Below are 22,844 nucleotides of genomic sequence, written 5' to 3'. Positions count from 1 at the left end.
CTGCAGAAGATTTGGGGTGTATTAAGCCAGTAAGCACGAGGCAGAGCCAGGAAGCTGACTTGAATTGGCCAAGGCATGTGTTAAGCAGACCTCCTCGTGTGGGCGTCAGGAAGCCTCATGTGAAAAGGTGCCATCCTTTGATTCTGGGTCCACTTCAACCCGAGGGCACATGGTGGGTGTAGACCCCAGTCTTCTTGGTCATCACCATGAGGACTGATGCAGAGTTTTCAAAGCAGCATCACAGAGATCACCCTGTAAAGCTATAGGAAAGTCTCCTTATAGCTCCCATGAAACTTTTCACTTTGAGGAGCCTTCCTCCTGGGGAACCCTCTTTGACACGTTATTTGCAAATTAGCCTAGGCAAGAAAAAGAAGGCAGTCTTTCTGGCCATCTCTTTCTGTGGACATATTTTTAAAATCATGTGGCTTAGATGTGTGCTTCTTTGTTATTTAAATAACGAGATGATCTCATAGTATCACTTTATAACATCCCATCGTATTACTTTATAACAAAACCGAACTCATGTATATTTTATTTTCACTCCAGTTTGAGAGAGGAGCAACAGAACAGTGTCGTGCTAGAAGACTTGTTGGAAAATATGGAGGCAGACACCTTCGCAACCCTGTGCAGCCAGGTGAGAACGTACTGGCCAGGTCTGAGGCCGCCCCTTGCCAGCACGTCATTTCATCTTTTTCTCAGAATCCACATTTCCTCACCTCCAGGATGGTGATGAAAAAACAGTCTTGGAACCTGCAGAGCAGATGTGTGCAGAGCCTCTAGCATGGGCCCAGCACACAGAGGACGCTCAGTCAGTGCTAATGGCAGCAACCACAACCGTAATCACGTGTGCCCCAGTTGATGTCTTTTCTGTGATTTGGCAGGCACCCAAATATTCTCCTTCTTCTCAATCTTTAACTAAGTTTAATATACAAAAAAGTAGGTTCTACCAGGAACAAAGTGGGTAAGAGAGAACAGGGCCAGAGCCATCAGTCAGTGAGACTGCACCCCACACTACACCTCTGAGTTGAGATCAGCCAACCTTTCTCATCCTTGGCCGGAGTTGCAGACTCACCTCCCTTCCTGATACAGAGCCCTGAGGCTGTGTGCTGAGCCTTATGCAGTCATGTACCTGTCTGCCTGCTACTGTTCAGGTTTTATACACATCCTGCAGTGGGTTTCCTGTGCTTCTGGTGTCTGTAAGTAGCGGGAAATATGACTTCAGACGGTGGTGAATGCGAGCCACATGCCTCTGGAGAGGTGCTTGCTGATGCAGTGATATCAGGGTCATGTGCTGCGATTCTTTCCACAGTTCCTTCTCACAGTTCCAGCTGCCATAACTTTCAGAGCAAGGAGGTAAGAGGTCAAAGAACTGCCACCACGCCTGTTCTTTCTCATCAAGGAAGCAAATGCCTCCAAGTCCCTGCAGCAGATTCCCCTCACAACCTGAGAGCTGACCCATGGGCCCTGTTAGCTGCAGGGGAGGTACGAGTCACTTACTCTCCAGCCTCTGAGAAGGGAGTCATCAGGGAGGAGGAGTTGGGGCGCTTTTACGTGTCCAGCTGGCTGCATCCACAGGCGCACCCGGCTTCCCGAATGGATTCGTTTCCTATCACTGCTGTCACAAATGACCACAAACAGCAGCTTATCACAGCTACAAACTTACCTTAATGTTCTGTAGGTCAGAAATCCAACATGGGTTTCTCCAGGCTAAAATCAAGGTGTTGGCAGATTTGCCTGCCTTTCAGAAGCTTTAGGGGGAGAGTCTGTTTCCTGCTCACTCAGGTAATTGGCAGCATTCAGCCCATGGTGGTTGTAGGACTGAGGTCCTTATTTCTTTGCTGGCTGCCAGCCAGGGGATATTCCTGGCTTCTGGTGGCACCTACATTCCTTGGCTCATGGCCTCCTTTCTTCATCTTCAAAGCCAGCAAGCATCCTCATCACATCTCTCTCTGACCTAACATAGCAGGGAGGGTCTCTGCTTTTAAGGACCCACATGGTGATTACGTTGGAACCACCTGGATAATCTAAGATAACCACTTTCTCATCCTATCTCAAGGCCCCTAACCTTACTCCCACTTGCAAAGGACCCTTCGCCTTGTAAGATGACATCTTCGCAGGTCCCAGGATGGGACCATGGACATTTTGGGGAGGGGTCATTATTCTGTTGACTGTACCAAACAAGGTGCCAGTGTTAGCACTGGAGTGACGGTGTCCAAACAGGGCAGGGGAGGAGCTGGTGCTTCCTGAACACTGCCATACCCTGAGTATTGTCCTAGGCACTTATGTCCGTTATTCATTTAATCCTTACAGAAAGATGGGAAACAGACAGTATTCCCCTGTTTTATGAATAAAGGGACTGAGGCACAGAGAGGTGGTGAGGGCAGGAGGGCTCGCCGCTGCTCGTGGCGGGCTTGGGATTCAGCCCAGCATGGTGCTGCACAGATTCGGCTCTTCCTGACCAGCTCTGAAGGGTCTGAAGCAGATGACCACTCTGGCCTGTGTCTCTGCGTAACTGGGCCATCTCCCACTCTCAGCTTTGATTCCCCCGCCTTTTTCTTTGTTACTTTGAGACTTCACAGAAAGCCAGTGTCACCAGTGGAATTTCACCCAGGTTCATTTCTAGATTGTGGGCCCTTTTAAATTGTGAACTCTGTATGCATCTCAGTCTGTTTCTGCTACTATACAAAATTCCTAGACTGGATAATTTATAAAGAATAGAAATTCTTTATCAATTTTCTCACAATTCTGGAGGCTGGAAAGTCCGAGATCAAGGCATCTGCAGATACAGTGTCTGGTGAGAACCGTTCTCTGCTTCCAAGATGGTGCCTTGTTGCTGCATCCTCTGGAGGACAGCAAAGCTGTGTCCTTATGTGGCAGAGGGAATGGGAAGGTAAAAAGCGCTAAGCTAGTTCCCAGGAGCCCTTTTATAAGACACTAATCCCATTCTTGAGGACAGAGCCCTCACGACCTCATCACCTTCAGAAGGCCCCCCTTCCTAATACAGTGGCATTTGGGGTTAAGTTTCAACATGAGTTTTGGAAGAGACACAAACGTTCAAACAATAGCATTCTGCTGAAGATTTGGCTCCATGAGGAATAAATGCTGCCAGACCGGAAGCTCGCAGCAGGTAGGCTCGTTGTTTTTCTGTCCCCAACTTGGTGCTTTGTATAGTCTGCCCAATAATATCTACTCAGCTGCATTTCTTTCTTCCCAACTCCTGTGTAATAATAAGAGTCCTTCAGAGAAACAGAACTGATAGGATGCGTCTCTGTAGAGAAAGAGATTTATTGAAGGAATTGGCTCCCATGGTTGTGGAGGCTGGTGTGTCCAGATTCTGCAGGGTTGACCTGCAGGCTGAAGATTCAGGAAGGAGGTGCAATTCAAATCCCAAGGCCATCTGCTGAAAGGATTATCTTCTGCTCAGGGCTGGTCAGCCTTTTTGTTCTCTCCAGGCCTTCAGCTGATGGGCTGAGGCCAGCCACATTATGGCAGGCAATTGACTTCCCTCAGAGTCCACCAATTTAAATGTTAATCTCATCCCAAAACGCCCCCATAGAAATCGCAAGAGGAATGCTTAACTGAGCATCTGGGCACAGTGGCCCAGCCAAATGGACACATAAAACGAACCAGCACATCCAGTCTGGAAGATGGCCGCTTCACTCCCAGCTCATTGCAGATTTGCAAAAGAAATAGGTAGTAAATTAACTCTGAAACAAAAGGGCAGCCACACAGGGTTCAAGCAGACCACGCCTTGCATGACTCAGTACTTGAAGTTTTCTCGGGAGAAAAGGCTTGTAGATTTTATCACATACCCTAAGGCATCCCTGTGTATAAAAAAGGCCAGCAGCAATGCTCATGGAAGCCATATTTTGCCATTTTCTTTTTGTACCAGAGAAAAGAATCATCAGGGAAGCTCAGTCCTCCATTTCTCTCTTTGTCCTTCTTCCTCCTGCTGCTCCTTCATCCTGAGGAGAGGAGCAGGGAGAAAGCAGGGAGAGAGGCTGTCCACTGGCCACTCCGGGCCTCTCTGTCACCCTCCTCTGCCTAGAGAGCTGTGTCCCTGTGTTGCCTTATGGTCCGTTTCTTTAATTTTTTTTTTTTTTATTTTAATTGGGGAACAGGTGGTTTTTGGTTACATGGATAAGTCCTTCATTGGTGATTTCTGAGATTTTGGTGTACCCACCACCTGAGCAGTGTACATTGTACCAATGTGTAGTTTTTTTTGTTTGTTTTGTTTTTTGAGATGGAGTCTCACTCTATCACCCAGGCTGGAGTGCAGTGGCACGATCTCAGCTCACTGCAACCTCCACCTCCCTGGTTCAAGCGATTCCCCTGCCTCAGCCTCCCGAGTAGCCAGGATTACAGGCACATGCCATCACGCCTGGCTAATATTTTTGTATTTTTAGTAGAGACAGGGTTTCACCACGTTGGCCATACTGGTCTCAAACTCCTGACCTCAGACAGTCCACCCACCTCAGCCTCCCAAAGTGCTGGGATTACAGGTGTGAGCCGCCACACCCAGCCCAATGTATAGTCCTTTATCCCTCACCTCCCCCCTCATTCTTCCCCCTGAGTCCCCAAAGTCCATTATATCATCCTCATAGCTTAGTTCCTGCTCTTAAGTGAGAACATACAATATGTGGTTTTCCATTCCGGAGTTACTTCACTTAGAATAATGACCTCCAGCTCCATCCAAGTTGCTGCAAAGGCCATTATCTCATTGCACGTTATGGCTGAGTAGTATTCCATGGTGTATATGTACCACATTTTCTTTATCCACTTGTTGATTGATGGGCACTTAGGTTGGTTCCATTATGTTTGCAGTTGTGAATCATGCTGCTATAAACATGCATGTCCTTGCGTCTTTTTCGTATAATGACTTCTTTTCCTTAGGTATGTACCCAGCAGTGGGATTGTTGGATTGAATGGTAGTTCTACTTTTAGTTCTTTAAGGAACCTCCATACTGTTTTCCATAGTGGTTGAACTAGTTTACATCCCTGCCAGCAGTGTAAAAGTGTTCCCTTTGTGGTCCATTTCTGTCTGTAGATAGTGGCATGAGATTCAAAGCTCATAACCCATGTGGATGCTTTTTGTGTCACCAATTTTAGTAAGACTTGACCCAGTAAATTGAGTTGCCTAGAGGATTACTGATCGGGGACCAGTGGAACTGGAAGGGCCGTGACAATGGGCTGACCTGTCCCTACATTGACTGGTGGGATCCCAGCTATAAAGGTTTAGACCCCTGCCTCAGGAAGAGGTGAATCTGTAGGGTGTTTATGAAGTCACCGTTTATCCATCTTGTATCCAACAGATGTCTGTTGGTCACTCTCTCTGTTCCAGGAACTGGGTTAAGTGCTAGGGACAGAGAAGTGTGTGTCACTGACTTCATCCTAAGAGCCTAGTTCCAGAGGCACACAAGGAATGGGACAGTTACAGCAGAGTTGCTTAAAACCAATGCGAAATCAGAGGAGGGACACCTGACCCAGAAGATGGGGTTGGGGAAGACTCATGTAGAGTCCAAAAGAATGGGCTGGAGAGAGATAGAGAATAGCCTGGGAAAAATATACCCCAGGCTGAAGGAAGCTTATGGGTAAGGGCGAGCAGGATGGTCAGGGAAGAATGAGTAGTTCAGTGTGACAGTGCTGGGAGGCCATGGATGGGAAGTGTCAGGACGTGGAAGGAGCTTTGGTATTTGGAACAGCACCCTTCCCTGTGCCTTCACTGAAAGCACTTACCAAGGTCATAGTGACCCCATGTTTCCAAGTGGTCGGGTCCCTGTCTTTGTTTCTCCTCACCTCTCTGTGGTCTCTGATCTCCCAGCCCACCCTTCTGAACACATTCTCTCCTTGGCTTCTGGCACCTGGACTCGTTCCCTCCCACCCCTGGCTGCCCCTGCACAGGCCCCTTGCTGGACACTGCTCCTTCTCATGGGCTTTGTGTATTGGACGCCTGAGAGCTCTGTCCTTGGGCCTCTTTTCCTCTCCAGCTATCCAAAGTGCTGGGATTACAGATGTGAGCCACCATGCCTGGCCAAAACTTTTAATTTTGAAATTATTTTAGATTCACAAGAAGTTACAAAGCTAGTACAGAGAGTTTCAGGGCCCTGCTCTCCATTTTTACTCAATTTCCCCCAATGGCTGCTGTCAGACAGGATCAGAACCAGGAAGTTGACATCGATGTAAAATGTACGTATAGTTCTCTGTCGTTTTATCCTATGTACATTCATGTAACCAGCAGCACCATCATCAAGACACAGACCTGTCAACCACCACAAAGGCCACCCTGGGCTGTCCCTTTAAGGCCACACACACCTCCCCTGCCCCACCCCTGGCATCCACTGCCACTCTCCAGCTCCAAGTCTCACCACGCCCCGGTGGTTCCATGCATGGAGTCACGCAGCACGAGACCTTTGGAGACCGGCTGTTTCCACTCGACATAATGCCCCTGGGATCCTTCCAGTTCTTTCTTCTGACTGCGGAGTGGTATCCTGTGGCATGGGTATAGCACAGTGTCTTTAATTGTCCACTGGTTTAGGGACACTTCCATTGTATCCTGAGCCTGCACTGCTCTCATGGTGCCTAATTGCCTCACGGAATGTGAGGAGGGGGAGAAGGTACTTTTGTTTTGAATCACCCTGCTGCAGGGCTTTTGCTGTGGGGATTTGGGCACTGCACCAGTGACTTGAGAGCAGTTAGACGGGATGGACAGAGGCTTTAGAAGGGTCCTGGGGAGCCAAGGTTGCTGACCAAATAGGTTTTTTTTTTGACAGCTCTGAAAGTTCGGGAACATGTTTTCCAGACTAAGCTACTGAAATATTTATCACTCCAGGACAGAATGTCCTCAGAATGTGATAAATTAAAAATGGTGGTTCAAATTGAGAGGCGGCCAGGGTCTGAGCTCCCTCCGTTGTTTTCTGTAGGAGCTGAGACTGACATCGTACCTGGCGAGGATGGCCGTGGTGCCCGGGGCCACGCTTCGCCGGCTCCTGAGTGTGGTGCTGCCCACGGCCTCACAGCCTCAGCTGCTGGCTCTGCTGGATTCGGGTGGCGAGAGACATCCGGACCACGCAGCTGAGGGTGATGGCGGAGCGGAGCAGGCCGACGTGGGCAGGCGGAGGTGAGTGCCGTGGAGGGGCTGCCTCCTGGGGCACATCACTGTCCCGAAGGGTCCCCGTGAGTCCTCGAGGTCATGGGAGGCCCATGTATTTTTGCCCATACTTTCTAATTTTGTCACCAATTTATTTTTAAATAGAATCTTAATAAGTTTACCCACAGCCATAAATATTTCACACATGCCCATTAAAGAAAATGTAAAACATGCATAAACAAGGAAGAAGAGAAAGAAATATCCATGGTTTTACCACCTGGAAAAGTGACTGTTAGCATCCTGTTACATTTCTTCCTCCAGCATGTGTTTCTCTGCTGGGTTTTATGAGTGTGTGTATGCAAGCGTGGGAGCATGTGTTTGTGTGTTGGTACGTGTGTGTGTTGTGCATGTAAATATGTGTATTTGTGTGTCGAGTATGGAGTGCACACAGTGTGATACAGTCTTGCTACATTCTGCATTTCAGAATCTTACAGCAGAAGCGATTTTGTTCCTTACCTTTTAACGCTCATGCAAACATCCCCCTATATAATTCTTATCCCATCACTAGATTATATTTCCTCCTAGTGTTATTAATTTAAATTTTATTCTTTCAACGTAATTGACACTGGCACAGGTGGATATTATTTTTACTGGCTCCTCATGCTAAGGGGTGCAGCATAGAGCATGTAACTGTCATTCTGTCAGTGGACATTCAGTTTGGGCCCATTTTTTCCTTAATTATGGGTAACTCTGCATAAACGGTCTCCTTTAGGATGGGGCCCCAGGTGTGAATTTGGTCAGTAAAGGTTCTTTATGGGGAAAGGCAGGAAGGGGTGTGGAGTAAGGCAGGTTTAGGGGGCAGCCAGCAGTGCCCCTTGAGAATGGAGTAGGTGGGGAATGAGGCTGCAAGGAAAGCCATGGTCAGGATGAAAATGTTGAGTACCAGGTTGCAGAGCTCACAGCCTCAGCAAGGATGCAGAGGAGGCCGGGAGGGCATCTGGGAGCCCGAGAGCCTGCTGAACCATCATGATTGTGTAGACAGCATTTGTCCTGAGAAAAGGGGTAATGTTTTCCTTATCAGAGATACTTTTTATCAGAGTATCTGACTCAAAAAGCCAAGAAGCACTGCAGAGGGTGAATAGAGTCTGACTGGGGTGACGGGGAGGGTGGGGAAGAGGGAACAACAGCTGCGGGTGTGGGCAGGAGGCTACAGGGGTGAGGAGCCTTCCTAGTGGCGTTGGGGCCCAGCATGGTCAGGAAGTGGGATGTGGACCGCAGTTAGAGGGCTGGGTTCAGTCTAGTCAGAGGGCTGGGTGTGGAAATGGTCAGATGACTGGGTGTAGGCTGGTCAGAGAGCTGGCTGTGGGTGTGGACAGAGTGCTAAGTGTAGTCAGGTCAAGGGTTGGGTGTGGGCGTGGTTAGAGGACTGGGTGTGGACTGAGGTCAGAGGACTGGGTGTGGACTGAGGTCAGAGGGCTAGGTGTGGGCTGGTCAGAGGGTTGGGTGTGGGCATGGTCAGAGGGCTGGGTGTGGGCGTGGTCAGAGGGCTGGGTGTGGGCTGAGGTCAGAGGGCTGGGTGTGGAAATGGTCAGAGGGCTGGTGTGGGCATGGTCTGAGGGCTGGCTGTGGAATGAGGTCAGAGGGCTGGGTGTGGGCTGGTCAGAGGGCTGGGTGTGGGCTGAGGTCAGAGGGCTGGCTGTGGAGTGAGGTCAGAGGGCTGGGTGTGGGCTGGTCAGAGGGTTGGATGTGGGCGTGGTCAGAGGGCTGGGTGTGGAAATGGTCAGAGGGCTGGCTGTGGGCTGAGGTCAGAGGGCTGGGTTTGGGCATAGTCAGGGGCCTGAGGTCAGAGGGCTGGCTGGGTGTTAGGGGTCAGAGGTCTGGTTGTGGGCGTGGTCAGAGGGCTGGGTGTGGGCTGGTCAGAGGGTTGGGTGTGGGCTGGTCAGAGGGCTGGTTGTGGGTGTGGTCAGAGGGCTGGGTGTGGGCTGGTCAGAGGGCTGGTTGTGGGTGTAGTCAGAGGGCTGGGTGTGGGCTGGTCAGAGGAACAAGAGGGAACCACAGGGAGGCCACCTCTGCCAAACTGAATGTCCAGTGACAGGATGACAGTTACATGCTCTATGCTACGCTCCTCCATGGAATATTAGGAGCCAATCATATTAATATTATTAATAGGCCGGGTGCAGTGGCTCAAGCCTGTAATCCCAGCACTTTGGGAGGCCGAGACGGGCGGATCAGTAGATCAGGAGATCGAGACCATCCTGGCTAACACGGTGAAACCCTGTCTCTACTAAAAAATATAAAAAACTAGCCGGGCGAGGTGGCGGGCACCTGTAGTCCCAGCTACTCCGGAGGCTGAGGCAGGAGAATGGCGTAAACCCGGGAGGCAGAGCTTGCAGTGAGCTGAGATCCAGCCACCACACTCCAGCCTGGGAGACAGAGCCAGACTCTGTCTCAAAAAAAAAAAAATATTATTATTAATAATATTAAAAATAAAACCAGGTTTTGCAGCCTGGTTTTCCCAGTGCACTGCTTGCCTGCCTGCACGGACATGCAGGTGGCAAGTATTCAAGGTGACTCTGGAGTAGGAACGTGTGTGGCTGCAGGGAGGCCACTTCCGCCTGCCTGCCACCCCTGTGGACCTTGTTTTTGGTGCTTCCCCTGCAGCCAGCTTAGTTTGGGAGGCCGCTGGGGAGAGATGGGCAGGCCAAGCTGGGACGAGGCAAGAGGGCTTGAGGTCAGTGTCACCATGGGCATAAGCATGGCCTTTCTTTGCCCAGCCTCATGGCCGGGCAGCCTGGATGACTCTGGAGTCCCAAGCCACTTACCCAGTCTCTGAGGGCAAGGCATACAGTATTCTTGTGTCCCCAGCACCTGGCATCTGGCCATTACATCAGTTACGAGTCTTGGGTTTCAAGCAATGGGAACTGAATAGTTAATCCAAGCAAGAATGGGTTGTATTGAGGGCCATGTCAGAATCCAGGAAAGAGCCAGTGCTCAGGCCCCAGCAAGGGCAGGGCCAGGGAAGCACTCGGGGCGTCCTCTCTGGGGTGCTGCCTTCAGAGGACCGCTCTTCTCTGCTGCAGGAGTTAGACTCCTGGGAGACAGCCTGCCGGGCCCAGGGTAGCACAGGCTCCATCTCCACCACCAGCTGGGCAGGTGTGAGCCACCAAGGCAGGGGAATGAGTCTAGCACTTCCTTTATAGATTTGACACCTCCCACTCTCCCAGACAACACTCTTCAATGCCCTCTGCTTCAGTCTGGGACCACACATCTTCGTGGCTTTAGGGCTCCCTGCCTAGCCCACCTTCCAGGCTTCCCCTGTGCTTCCCCAAGTTCTGTATTCGTATATGCATAAGGCACTTGTGGAGCTCCCACTGAGTCCTCTGTCTTGGGTACTAGGGTTACGTGGAGGGTAAGCAACAAAGCCCTGCGTGCGTAGAGCATTCATCCCAGCGGGGGAGGCAGCCAGTATGTAAGTCAGCACACAGATCCCATTCCTTCGTGAGTGCCCCAAGGGCCCTTTGCTCAAATGTCTCCCCCAATCCCAGTCAGCTTCCTCCTGTCTGTGATCCCCTAGACTTGGCCCCTTAAGGGCAGAGGTTGCATCTTGATGAGGCTGGAGAAGGCGTTTGATGGATGTGCAGTGAATGAAAGAATAAATAGCGAATGCTCTGGGGATGCCGGAGTGCTAGTGGCAACCAAACGTGGCATTGAGAGATGGGTCGGATTACTCATCACTTCAAGATTCTATTCTTTTTTTTTTTTTTTTTTTGAGATGAACTTTCGCTCTGTTGCCCAGGCTAGAGTGCAATGGCACAATCTCGGCTCACGCAACCTCTGCCTCCCAGGTTCAAGCGATTCTCCCTGCCTCAGCCTCCCAGGTAGCTGGGATTACAGGTGCCCACTACCACACCCAGCTAATTTTTGTAGTTTTTAGTAGAGACTGGGTTTCACCATGTTGGCCAGGCTGGTCTTGAACTCCTGACCTCAGGTGATCCGCCCACCTCGGCTTCCCAGAGTGCTGGGATTACAGGCATGTGCCACTACACCTGGCCAAAGATTCTGTTCTTTTTGAAACTATAAGACTCCCTTCTTGCCTGCAGGAAACACCAGAGCTGGTGGCAAGCCTTCGACAGCAAACTGCGAGGAGATCTGATAAGCAGAGGATTAGAAAAGATGCTCTGGGCCCGCAAGAGAAAGCAGAGGTAATGATGGGCCCCTGCCCCTGTGGCTGGGGAGCGAGTGAGCTAAACTGCTTGTGGGCCGGGCTGGGGAGGCAGGAGATGACAAGGAAAAGGAGATTGCTGCAAACAAAGACAAAGATTTGTGACCCTGAGGACCACAAATCTTTATTCAGTGGGCTGAGTTTAGAAGCTGAAGATGAGCTTGTGGCCAGCAGTGAGAGACTGTTCTCAGTATTTATTAACATTTAAATTACTGTATTTATTTTAGCTAATGGCTATTTTTAATGGAATGTAATTAGAAGAATTCCTTATAGCTACTGTTCACAAAGCCCTTTCATGTCTTGCTGCATTGAGCCTTCCAGACAGTGGGGATGATAAAATGGAAGCTCAGGGAGGTCAGAACAAGAGGCCCCAGGCCAGCAGCTGGTAAACAGTGGCCATGAGATTTGGGGCTGCCTCACTGCCCCCTTTATTTCCTTACACTTCCAGCCTTGCGCTTTTTACCTTCACCCCAATGCCTTTTTCCTTAGCTGTGGCTCTCACACACCTAGAGAACAGAAGGAAGTGAGGGGCAGAGTGGTCTTAAATTGCTGCAAACTGTTGACCAGTATCTCCTGTGGTTCCAGCTAGCGAAGATGTAGAAACAAAAAGGAACATCAAGTAGATTCATAGGGGGTTAAACAGTGATATCAGTGTGTGCTCCGGAAACAGTGGCTGTTCAAGGGACGTGTCTACCTCAGTCCTGCCCCTTCCACAATTTGTCAGAGCTCAGTTGAAGGTGCTGAGACCAAGCGGCATAGATTGTTCATGATAAAAAGCTTGGAACTATTAGTAGCCTGGTTATCATAATATAGTCTTAGATAAGTTAGATCAGGATATTGGCCAAGAGAAGTACATGCAGTCCTAGATAAAGAAAATTAAATTCATTCTATAGGACCCTAAAATATTCCATTAGGGACATTCCTAGGCTGCACTAATAGAAATGGAGTGGATACAGATGAAGAGACACGATGGTCCCACTATCCTGGCCCCCTCTGCGGGCCTTTGCTCTGCCTAGAGGCACCATGGATCCATGGTGGAGAGACGGAGCTGGGTTTGAATCCTTGTGCAGACTTACTAGCTGCAAGGGCAGTAATTAGTGGTGATGGCAATGGAGCGGAATCTACCACATGCCTTCTGGGAGGGTCAGCAAGCCTGCAGTGACATGCAGCAGGTGCATCCCCAGTGACATGGCCTTGTCCTGCCCTGCTTGGGCAGAGAGCGAGTGCTGTGGCTTTCAGGATGTATAGGGCTTTTGGTGGTGGTCACCATCATTATCAAGAGCAGCCTGGGAGTCAGGGGTTGGACTGCCCATGGCCAGGATTCCAGCAACCTTTTTATGGGACATTCTCAAAGTATGCCACACTCTACTATGGCCAACACATTTTGCCTGACTTCTAACTGTTGCTTTGTAACCAGGTTTCATCAGCCTGCTTTTAGGGTGAGGCCCATAGGTGTACTCATAAATATTTAACAATTGGCTGGTGGGGAGGGGGGCAGTGGTTTCTGATTGGTAGCATTTGCCAATGTCCATGGTGTAAGTATTCCCACTACTATGGCTGATCTGATGTCACACTAACAACATGACGATAGTGGGGTTGCAAAACCCCTGAAAATGGACCAGGTGTGGTGGCTCACGCCTGTAGTCCCAGCACTTTAAGAGGCCGAGGTGGACGGATCATGAGGTCAAGAAATCAAGACCATCCTGGCCAACATGGTGAAACCTCATCTCTATAAAAAAAAAAAAAATACAAAAATTAGCTGGGCATGGTGGCACGTGTGGGTAGTCCCGGTTACTCAGGAGGCTGAGGCAGGAGAATCACTTGAACCCAGGAGGCGGAGGTTGCAATGAGCCAGGGTCACACCATTGCACTGCAGCTGGGCAACAAGAGCAAAACTCCATCTCAAACAAAACAAAACAAAAAACTCCTGAAAATGCAATGGTCATGAGCCAGGAAGAGCTGACTACAGTGCACCGCTGTTACAGGCTTCAGCTAATTTTACAGCAATCTGGTGACCAAGGGGGAAAATAACCTTATACCTGATATAAATGATGAATTGATGGGTGCTGACGAGTTGATGGGTGCAGCACACCAACATGGCACATGTATACATATGTAACAAACCTGCACGTTATGCACATGTACCCTAGAACTTAAAGTATAATAAAAAAAAAAAAAAAAAATGGCACTGGGTTGGGGAATTCAGGACCCAAAGAGAGATTCTTTTGGAGAACTCAGAACACTCCAGAGGGTACATTGCTAAAAATGTTGAATTTGATCTTTTGTTCTTTCTTTAGCATATTAAAGAAGACGTGTCTCCTTCTCAGAGAGAGGATGACATTCTCTGGAAAAGGAAGTTGGCCACACCTGTCACTGGAGCCCGTTGGCGAACTGGCCCCTGTACCCATTGTCGGGGCAGAAACCATTGATGTATTAAACACAGGAGAGAAGCTCTTTATATTCAGAAATCCAAAGGAGCCAGAGATTTCACTGCATGTTCCTCCCAGGAAAAAGAAAAACTTTCTGAATGCCAAAAAGGCCACGAGGGCCTTGGGTATGGACTAGCCCAAGGGAAAGCCCCGCGGGAGCATCTGAAGACAGAAGGGATTATTTTCTCCTGCCCACCAGTGTTGTCTGTTTATAATGTACAACTCACAGATATAAATTGCACATGCAGAAGGCACAGACCCCCCAACACATGCAGACTTTCACGGTTTAATCTTGTCTCATGCATTTCCAGATGGCCCACTCTCCTCCGTATCACAAGGACATAAACACTCCTTCCTTTCAGCCGCACCTCTCCAGGGCCCTGGAGGAGACCCCCAGCCTGCGATCCACACCCCATCCTCCGCTGCGTAAGGTATGGGCTGTGTGGTGACAGCCAGATTCTCTGCTCTTACGTTTTGTATTTGTTACATATTCTATTTTTATAAAGGGAACTTAAAAAAAATAAATATGTTTTGCACAAAGCTCTTTATAACAAAACCCATGTTTGCTTTATGTAATAAGCATTTATTTTTAATTGTGTCTTGCATTTTGTTCCCTGTGTGGTGTTCAATAGAGAGATTCACCCTCCATCACTCCAGTTGCCAAAACATGTGCCAGCCCCTGGGGTCTACCATCACCAATTCAAATCAGGGTTCTTTTCCCATTTTACAAATGAGGAAATTCAATGGCATAGAAAACTGAAGTGATTTTTACAAGATCATAAAGCTCATAAATAGCAAAATCAGGATTCACACTTTATGGCCCCCAAACCTCATCCTTTCTCCTGGCCTTGATCCATGGACACATAACAGACCTCACGCTGTTAGCTATAAACAGACTCCATACAAGTGCTTGTGTTTTATCAAGTGCTTGTGTAAGTGCTAACCCTTCTCATCCACACAGCAGTGTGTGAGGCCAGTGATGGGTCACTGGGGCTGGGCCACATCATGGTATCAGCCAGGCAAATAGTACAATTACAATGGGTATTTTCTGACAGTAGGGGATGGTTAGGATGAGAGTCCTCTCACCAGCAAGGGAAAAAAGGGATGATTGATTAAAAAAAATCACACATCTTTCACGTGAGAGTTGCTGCTAGACCTTTCCAACAACTTTAACCTACTTTGTAACGGTCACTAATATCCCCAGCAAGGTGAGTATCCCTATTCCCATTTTACTGCCAAGGAAGCTGAGACTCAGAGTTTAAAGAATTTGCCTATAATCAAACCACCTATACGGGAGGAATCCTGAGTCTTCTAACTAAATGCTATCTGCCTTGGATGTCCCATTTCCATTGGCAAGCAGAAGACGAAGTCTTATTTGCAGTTTCCCATCAGCATGCATGCAGCACCGTGACAAGGACCTTTGCTGGGGTTGCATTTCTCCCAGGGGACAGCAACTGTGCACCGTCTTCAGTTGCCACTTGACTACATGGCTACATTGGCAGGAAGGTGCAGGTAAACAGTTTGAATGCAGGAGAGAAGAGATGATGGTGCCAGTTTTCCCATCCATCAGAAGGTCCAGCAGCCTCGAGTGAGGACAGAGAAAGAGGAGTGATTTTTACACACAGGGCAGCAGAGTGGAGAATGCATGGTCTTGGGAATAAGCAGACTGGAGTTCTCATCCTGCACCACTGCTTGACGGTCATGTGTTCTTGGCAAGCAGATACAATTGGATCTATAAACTCCACCACATCTATGTCCTTCTCTAGCTTTTTAAGGTAATTGTCTGCATTTCTGATAATTTCCTGTTTCTACAAGGGCTCTGCTAGAATTATGCGTAGTTGAAAGTAGATTGCATGTGAAGATTTCAAAAAAATGGCTCAAAATTATAGGCTGAAGCCTGATTGAAGAGGCTGTTAGCAACAACAGGAGGTGCCCAAGCTGCTCAAAATCTAGCATTTGAACCTAATTATAGCTCCTTATGTTAATAGAGAAAGACAAACTACTGATTTACCTTTTGTAAACTCACTGCACAAAAAATGCCAGCATGTGTTAGGGAAAAGCCTGTGTTTCTGGAATCAGGTAGACCAGGTTTAAATTGTGGCTCTACAACTTTTTAGCAGTCATTTTACCACTCTGAACTTCAGTCTCTGTATCTGTAAAACAAAGGTCCTGATGCCTTATTTTACAGTAGGGATGTTGTAAAGAGTGAAGATACTAGATATTATGTCTATAATGTCTGATGAAATGTTGGTGTGCAATAAGGTAGCTTATTTATTTTATTATATTTTAACATCTTTACAAAAATCCATCTGATATGTTTTGGCTCTGTGTCCCCACCCAAATCTCACCTTGAATTGTGATCCCCATAATCCCCGGATGTCAAGGGCAGGACCAGGTGGAGGTAATTGGATCACGGGAGTGGTTTCCCCCATACTGTTCTCATGAGCGAGTCTCATGAGATCTGATGTTTTATAAGTGTCTGGCATTTCCCCTGCTGGCACTCCTTCTCCTTCCTGCTGCCCTGTGAAGAAGGTGCTGTTCTTCTCCTTCACCTTCTGCCATGATTGTAAGTTCCGTGACGCCTTCCCAGTCATGTGGAACTGTGAGTCAATTTAACCTGTTTTCTTTATAAATTACCCAGGCTCATGTATTTCCTTACAACAATGTGATAATGAAGTGTTTCTTTCATTCCTTTTGCCATTCTAGGTGAAGGCTGTTTTCTTGAAGGGCTGTATCTTCACACAGAAGCCTACTCATGAGAGACAAGCTCCAAGGAACTTGGATTTGGAGGACTTGAGCTCAAGTTTGGGCTTTGTTACTTAAAAGTGGGGCAAAGTTGAGAAATTTACTAAGCCTCTCTGGGGGCTCAGCTCCCTGTGTATTCTGTCTTCAAGGAGTTTGATCTAGTTGCATTGACTAACACAAAAATAAATAATTGGTAAATGCAAGGTGTGAGACACACATACAAAAATCCTGCCGTGGGAATTTGGGAGTGAGGTCAAACCTGGCAGGGGTCAATTGGGGACAGCTTTGTGCTTATGACTCCTCCACATTTCCACACTGCACTCTTTGGAAGGAAGTCACTATGAGCAGCACACATTTAAGGAATGGGGACGTAAGTCTACCTCCTTGAGGGCAAAGTGTCTACATAGATTATTTGGAATTCTGCATGGGAGATGATCTCCTCTCCATTTATTTTTTCAATTATTTATTTCTATTGCTGTGGACTCATGGATATTTATTTTATACTTTGAGTTATAATCCAGTAATAATTTGTTGCTCTAATTGTTCCAGCTTTCAACATTGGGAGCTCTTTCTGTTGTCTCCCATATGCCTTTAACATAACCCCATCAGTGCAGATTTTTAAGTTTTTCTGAGTACTTCCTTGTTTTCTGGCACTAGAAGATGGTCTAAAAGGTGAGCATTATAAAAGATGAGCACTAGAAAAGATTCTCATCTTTTATGTTTCCAGTCCTAGAATCAGACATTCTCCAAGGAGTCTGATTCCTTTTGTTGGAGAATGGTATTAGAAACTAAATTCTAAGCCCTGGATGTGCTTATTGCTACTGGAGTGTTGTTACTTCTAGGCCCTCTAAGCTGGCAGAGCAAGAAAGTATATGTGTGCATACTAACCTGTTTATATACACATGTCCATTAATATTTTCATATGTAATAATCTGGGTCTATATTATGCTAAATATGAATTTACTGATGTCTCCAACACGAATCTATTGCCACATGAATCATTCTGGTCTTCTCCCCTTTTCTTTTTTGTTATTATTTTTTTGAGACATGGTCTTATTCTGTCACCCAGACTGGAGTGCAGTGGTACAATCACAGTTTACTGCAGCCTTGACTTTCTGAGTTTAAGTGATCCTCATACCCCAGCCTCCCAAGAAACTGGGACTATAGGTGCATGCCACTTCACCCAGCTAGTTTTCTTTGTTTGTTTGTTTGTTTCTGTAGGGATGGGTTCCCACTATGTTGTCCAGGCTGGTCTCAAACTCCAAGACTCAAATGATCCTCCCGCCTTGGCCTGCAAAGTGCTTGGATTACAGGTATAAGCCACCACACCTGGCCCTTCTCCTCTCCATTCCAACAGTGAAAAACATGGCTCCCATCATTTCCCAGCCATTTACTTAAGTGGTCAGGTCCAGTACATGTGTGGAGCATCATCAGGGTTTTGATAACCTGGACCCACGTGGGAAACAACTTTCTCAGTAGAGTACTTATATGCAGTTTCTTTTGCATTTAAAGACTTTACTCATTTCCAAAGTTACTTAGGTCAGCATCTTTTTCTTCCAACCTCTTCAGTGAAGTTGTTTCTTACATTTGAAATGCAGTTAGATTATTTTGACACATTCTGCATTGCTTCCTAGAATTCTCTGGATTTCTTAAATGATTTTTTTAATCTGCATATGATAAAGTCAATTTTGCATTGACATGGCACTATGTATTTGTTAAAATGATTGCATAAAATGATATAAATTTGTATAAAATGACATATAATCATTTTAACAAGCACATATTGCCATGTATCCATAATTACACTATCATACAAAGTAGTTTTACTACCCTAAACAACTTCCTGTGTTCCACACGTTCAATCTTTACCTCCTCCACCTGAACCTCTGGCAATCACTGATCATTTTACTATCTCTAGAGGTTTTGCCTTTTCTAGAATGTCCTTATAATCAGAATTTGTCAAAGGTCAGTTAACTATATTTGTGTGGGTCTATTTCTGTTCTATTCCAGTGATCTGTGTGCCTGTTCCTTCACCAATACCACACTATCTTGATTACTGTAGCTATATAATAAATCTTGAAATTAGTATGAGTTCTCCAACGTTGTTTTTCTTTAGTATTGTTTTGACTCTGTAGGTCTTGTGGCATTCCACATAAACTTTAGGATCAGTTTGTCATTATCTGCAAAATAACTTGCTGGAATTTTGATTGATATTCTATATAGATCTATAGATTCCATAGGTCAGGTTGGGAAGAACTGACATCTCCATAGTATTGAATCTTCCAAATCATGAATATGAAATATTACACCTCCATTTGTCTAGATCTTTTGATTTCCTTCATTGGAGTTTTATACTTTCTCCATATAGATCCTGTACATATTTTTAGATTTAAACCTGATCATTTTATTATTTTGGTGGTATTTTAAATGGTATTTTTAACATTTCAGATTCCAACAATTTATTTCTGATATATAGGAAAGCAGTCAATTTTTGAACATTAACCTTGTATCCTGCAACCTTACTATCCTCACCAATTAGTTTTAGGGGTTTTTTGTTTGTTTGTTTTTGGTCAGTTCTGAGATGTTCTATACAGACAATTAAATTGTCATCTGAGAACAAAGACAATTTTATTTATTCCTTTCCAATTTGTATATGTTTTATTTCCTTTTCTTGTCTTATTACACTAGCTAGGATTCCCATATGATATTGAATAGAAGTAGTAAGAGCACATCTTTGCCTTATTCTTTTTTTTTTTTTTTTTTTTGAGATGGATTCTCACTCTATCCCAGGCTGGAGTGCAGTGGCGTGATCTCAGCTCACTGCAAGCTCTGCCTCCCAGGTTCACGCCATTCTCCTGCCTCAGCCTCCCAAGTAGCTGGGACTACAGGTGCCCACCACCACACCCAGCGAATTTTTTGTATTTTTTGTTAGAGATGGGGTTTCACCATGTGAGCCAGGATGGTCTCGATCTCTTGACCTCGTGATCCACCTGCCTCAGCCTCCCAAAGTGCTGGGATTACAGGCGTGAGCCACTGCGGCCGGCCATCTTTGCCTTATTCTTGATCTGAAGAGGAGGCATCCAATTTCTCATTATTTAAGTATGAGATTAGATATAGGTTTTTTTGTGTAAGTATTTTTTATCAAGTTGAGGAAGTGCCTCTCTATAGTGTGCTGAGAGATTTTGTCATATGTGTTTATTGAATTTCATCAAATACATTTCTGTATCAATTGATAGGATTTTTTTTCTTTAGCCTGTTGATGTGATGTATTCCATTAAATGATTTCAGAATGTTGAACCAGCCTTTGCATAGGGAATAAATCCCACTTGGTCATGGTATATCATTCTTTTTATAAATTATTGGATTTAATTTGTAAATATATTTTTCAGGATTTGTTCATCTATGTTCATGTGAGATAGAGGTCTCTAGTTTTCCTTTCTTGTATTTTCTTTATCTGTTTTTTATATTACAGTTATACTCACCATGTGAGTTAGGAAGTATTCTTTCTGCTTTTATTTTCCAGAAGAGATTATGGAAAATTGATATTATTTCTTCCATAAATGTTTACTAAAATTCACCAGTAAAATGATCCAAATCTGGAGCTTTCTTTTCTTGGAAGGGTACTAATTATAGATTAAGTTTCTTTAACAGATATAGGTTTATTTAGTTTATCTCCTTCACGTTGTGTGAATTTTTGTAGTTTGTGTCTTTCAAGGGATTCATTCATTTCACCTAAGTTACCAAAATTATGGGCATAGGGTTGGTCACAGCATTCTTTTATGATGCTTTTACTGTTCATGGGATCAATAGTGAGACTGCTCTTTCATTTCTGATATTGGTGATTTGCATATTTTCTTTTTGTTGTTGTTTTTTGTTTGTTTTTTTTGGTTAGTCAGGTTAGCTGTTTCTCAATTAGATTGATGTTTTCAGAGTACCAGCTTCTGGTTTCATAAAATGTTCTCTATTGTTTTCATCTTTGCTGCTTTTTGCTCTATTTTTTATTATCATTTTTTTCTGATTGCTTTAGCCTTAAATTGCTCATTTTTCTTTAGTATCCTAAGGTGGAAGTTTAGATTATTAATTTTAGGTCTTTATTCTTTTTCTATTTATGCATTTAATAGTATAAATTTCCCTTTAGGCACTACTTTAACTGCAATACACAAATTGGGGTAAGTTGTATTTTCATTTTCATGTGGTTCAAAATATTTTTACCATTCTCTTGAGACTTCATTGTCCCATGTGTTGTTTAGAAATGTGTTAATCTGCATATATTATGGTATATTCTATTTATTTCCCTTTTATTGATTTCTAGTTTGATTCTATGGTGATCTGAGAGCATATTTTGTATAATTTCTATTATTTTAAGTTTGTCTTTTTTTTTTTTTTTTCCTGAGATGGAGTCTCGCACTGTCACCCGGGATTGAAGTGCAGTGGTGCAATCTTGGCTCACTGAAGCCTCCGCCTCCCGGGTTCAAGCAATTCTCCTGCCTCAGCCTCCTGAGTAGCTGGGATTACAGATGCCTGCCACGTGCCTGGGTAATTTTTTGTATTTTTAGTAGAGATGGGATTTCAGTATGTTGGCCAGGCTGGTCTTGAACTCCTGACCTCATGATCTGCCTGCCTCAGCCTCCCAAAGTGCTGGGATTACAGGAATGAGCCACCACATCCAGCCATTAAGTTTGTCGTTATGTGGCCTATCTTGGTGAATGTTGCAAGCAAAGTTGAGAAGATTCTATATTCTGTACTTATAGAAGAGATTATTCTGTAACTGTTAGATCAAGTTGATTGAGAATGCTGTTCAGGCCAACTATGTCCTTACCGATTTCTTGCCTGCTTGATCTATGAATTACTGAAGGAGGGGTGTTGAAGTTTCCAACTATAGTAGTGGATTTGTGTATGTTGAATTTGCATATATTGTTAAAAATATTGTATAAATTTTTCCTTGCAGTTCTATCATATTATGCCTTATGTATGGTGATGAATTGATCCCTTTACCATATGTATTCTGCTTCTTTTTCCTTCCTTTCCTTGTTAAATTTCCTTGTTCTGAAGTCTGTTTTGCCTCAAGGCAATATAGCTATCCCAGCTGTCTTTCAGTTAGTGTTAGCAAGGTATATCTTTCTCCATCCATTTACTTTTAACCTGTCTCCATTTTTATAATTAGAGTGGGTTTCTGGTAGACAACATATATTTGGATCTTTTTAAAAAATGCATCTTACAATCTCTAATAGATGTTTTTAGTCCATTCACATTTTAAGTGCTTATTAGTATAGTTGGATTAATATCAGCCATGTTTGCAAGTGTTTTCCATTCACTGCTGAATTGCTTGTTTCCCTCCCTTCCCTTTTTCTCCTTTCTCTGGTTTTGATTAATCATTTTCTCTTACTCTATTTTATCTCCTCTCTTAAAATATCAATTATACTTAAAATGATTTTGGGGCTGTACTTATATCCCTTTTATCCCCTTTTATATATTGACCTTCCACTATGGAGATGATGACTCAATTCTCCTTCTTATACACATGCATGTGCACACACACACACACATACACACACCCTCCCTCTCTCTAGTTATCTAATGCAATTAAAGCACAGTTTTAAGTAAATATTTGGCATTTACAACATGAATAACTAATAAATTTTGTTGTTTAGCTGAGCCATATAGTGCATTTGAATTAAATACATTTCCTTCTTTGTGTAACTTCTTGTTTTTATTAGAGTTAATAGTTGGCTTGTGAAAAAGGACTCATCTTTTGGAGATGCACACAAATATTTATGGATGAAATTATATGTTATCTGGGATTGGCTCAAAATATTCTGGACGGGCTTCTGGGTATGATAGACTTAATGTATTCCCAGTCTTCTCTGTCTCCAAGTTGTGACCTTCACAAGTGTTTCTTAGCTTCTCTTCAATTCCCTCAAGTGAGACAGGAAAGACTGAGGGGGCTGGAGCCAGGAAAATGTCTTCCCTCTGGCGGTGTGGTGGGGAAGGGGATAAGGTCTGTTAAAGTCATGCAGATGCTTCAGGCCTATTATACAATGATTGCTTTCCTACTCTTTCTCCCAGAGCCACTAGGGGATTTTTCTTATCCCTATCGTGAGCATCTGGTGAGGTTGCTATCAGTAAAACCAAAGTGTGAGGGCCTCCCTAAGACTATAGGCCCTTAAAGTTTCTTCCTGAACTTCTAACATTTCTTACAGGGCAAGTTATGGGAGTCTACTTTCAGCCCTCAGCAATTCATCAAAATGACCATGAAGTTTTCTTACTGGTTATGGTTCCAGCAGCTTCTAACTCCAGATAAGCAGGTCTCAGGTGTGATGCTGTAGGTGAGCTTGTCTTTCCAGATTTGGAGGTAGTGGCT

The 22,844-nt window shown here is 45.2% G+C and overlaps 1 protein-coding gene across 1 annotated transcript in view; it reads left to right on the top strand.

The window, feature by feature from the left end:
- EVC2 (EvC ciliary complex subunit 2) overlaps positions 1–14,148 on the top strand; it is a 155,247-nt gene extending 141,099 nt beyond the window's left edge. Inside the window, exons 19-22 of the mRNA XM_023206693.1 lie at positions 547–634; positions 6,921–7,117; positions 11,188–11,289; positions 13,607–14,148. Coding sequence (XP_023062461.1) covers positions 547–634; positions 6,921–7,117; positions 11,188–11,289; positions 13,607–13,874 — 655 coding nt within the window. The 3' untranslated portion in view covers positions 13,875–14,148. The remainder of the gene's footprint in view (positions 1–546; positions 635–6,920; positions 7,118–11,187; positions 11,290–13,606) is intronic.
- Positions 14,149–22,844: the final 8,696 nt, after the last annotated feature.

Source organism: Piliocolobus tephrosceles, chromosome 3 (assembly GCF_002776525.5).
Source record: "Piliocolobus tephrosceles isolate RC106 chromosome 3, ASM277652v3, whole genome shotgun sequence".
In the NCBI taxonomy this organism is placed as follows: domain Eukaryota; kingdom Metazoa; phylum Chordata; class Mammalia; order Primates; family Cercopithecidae; genus Piliocolobus; species Piliocolobus tephrosceles.
Note: the sequence above shows the minus strand (reverse complement) of the source record. Positions and strands in the feature narration are given on the sequence as shown.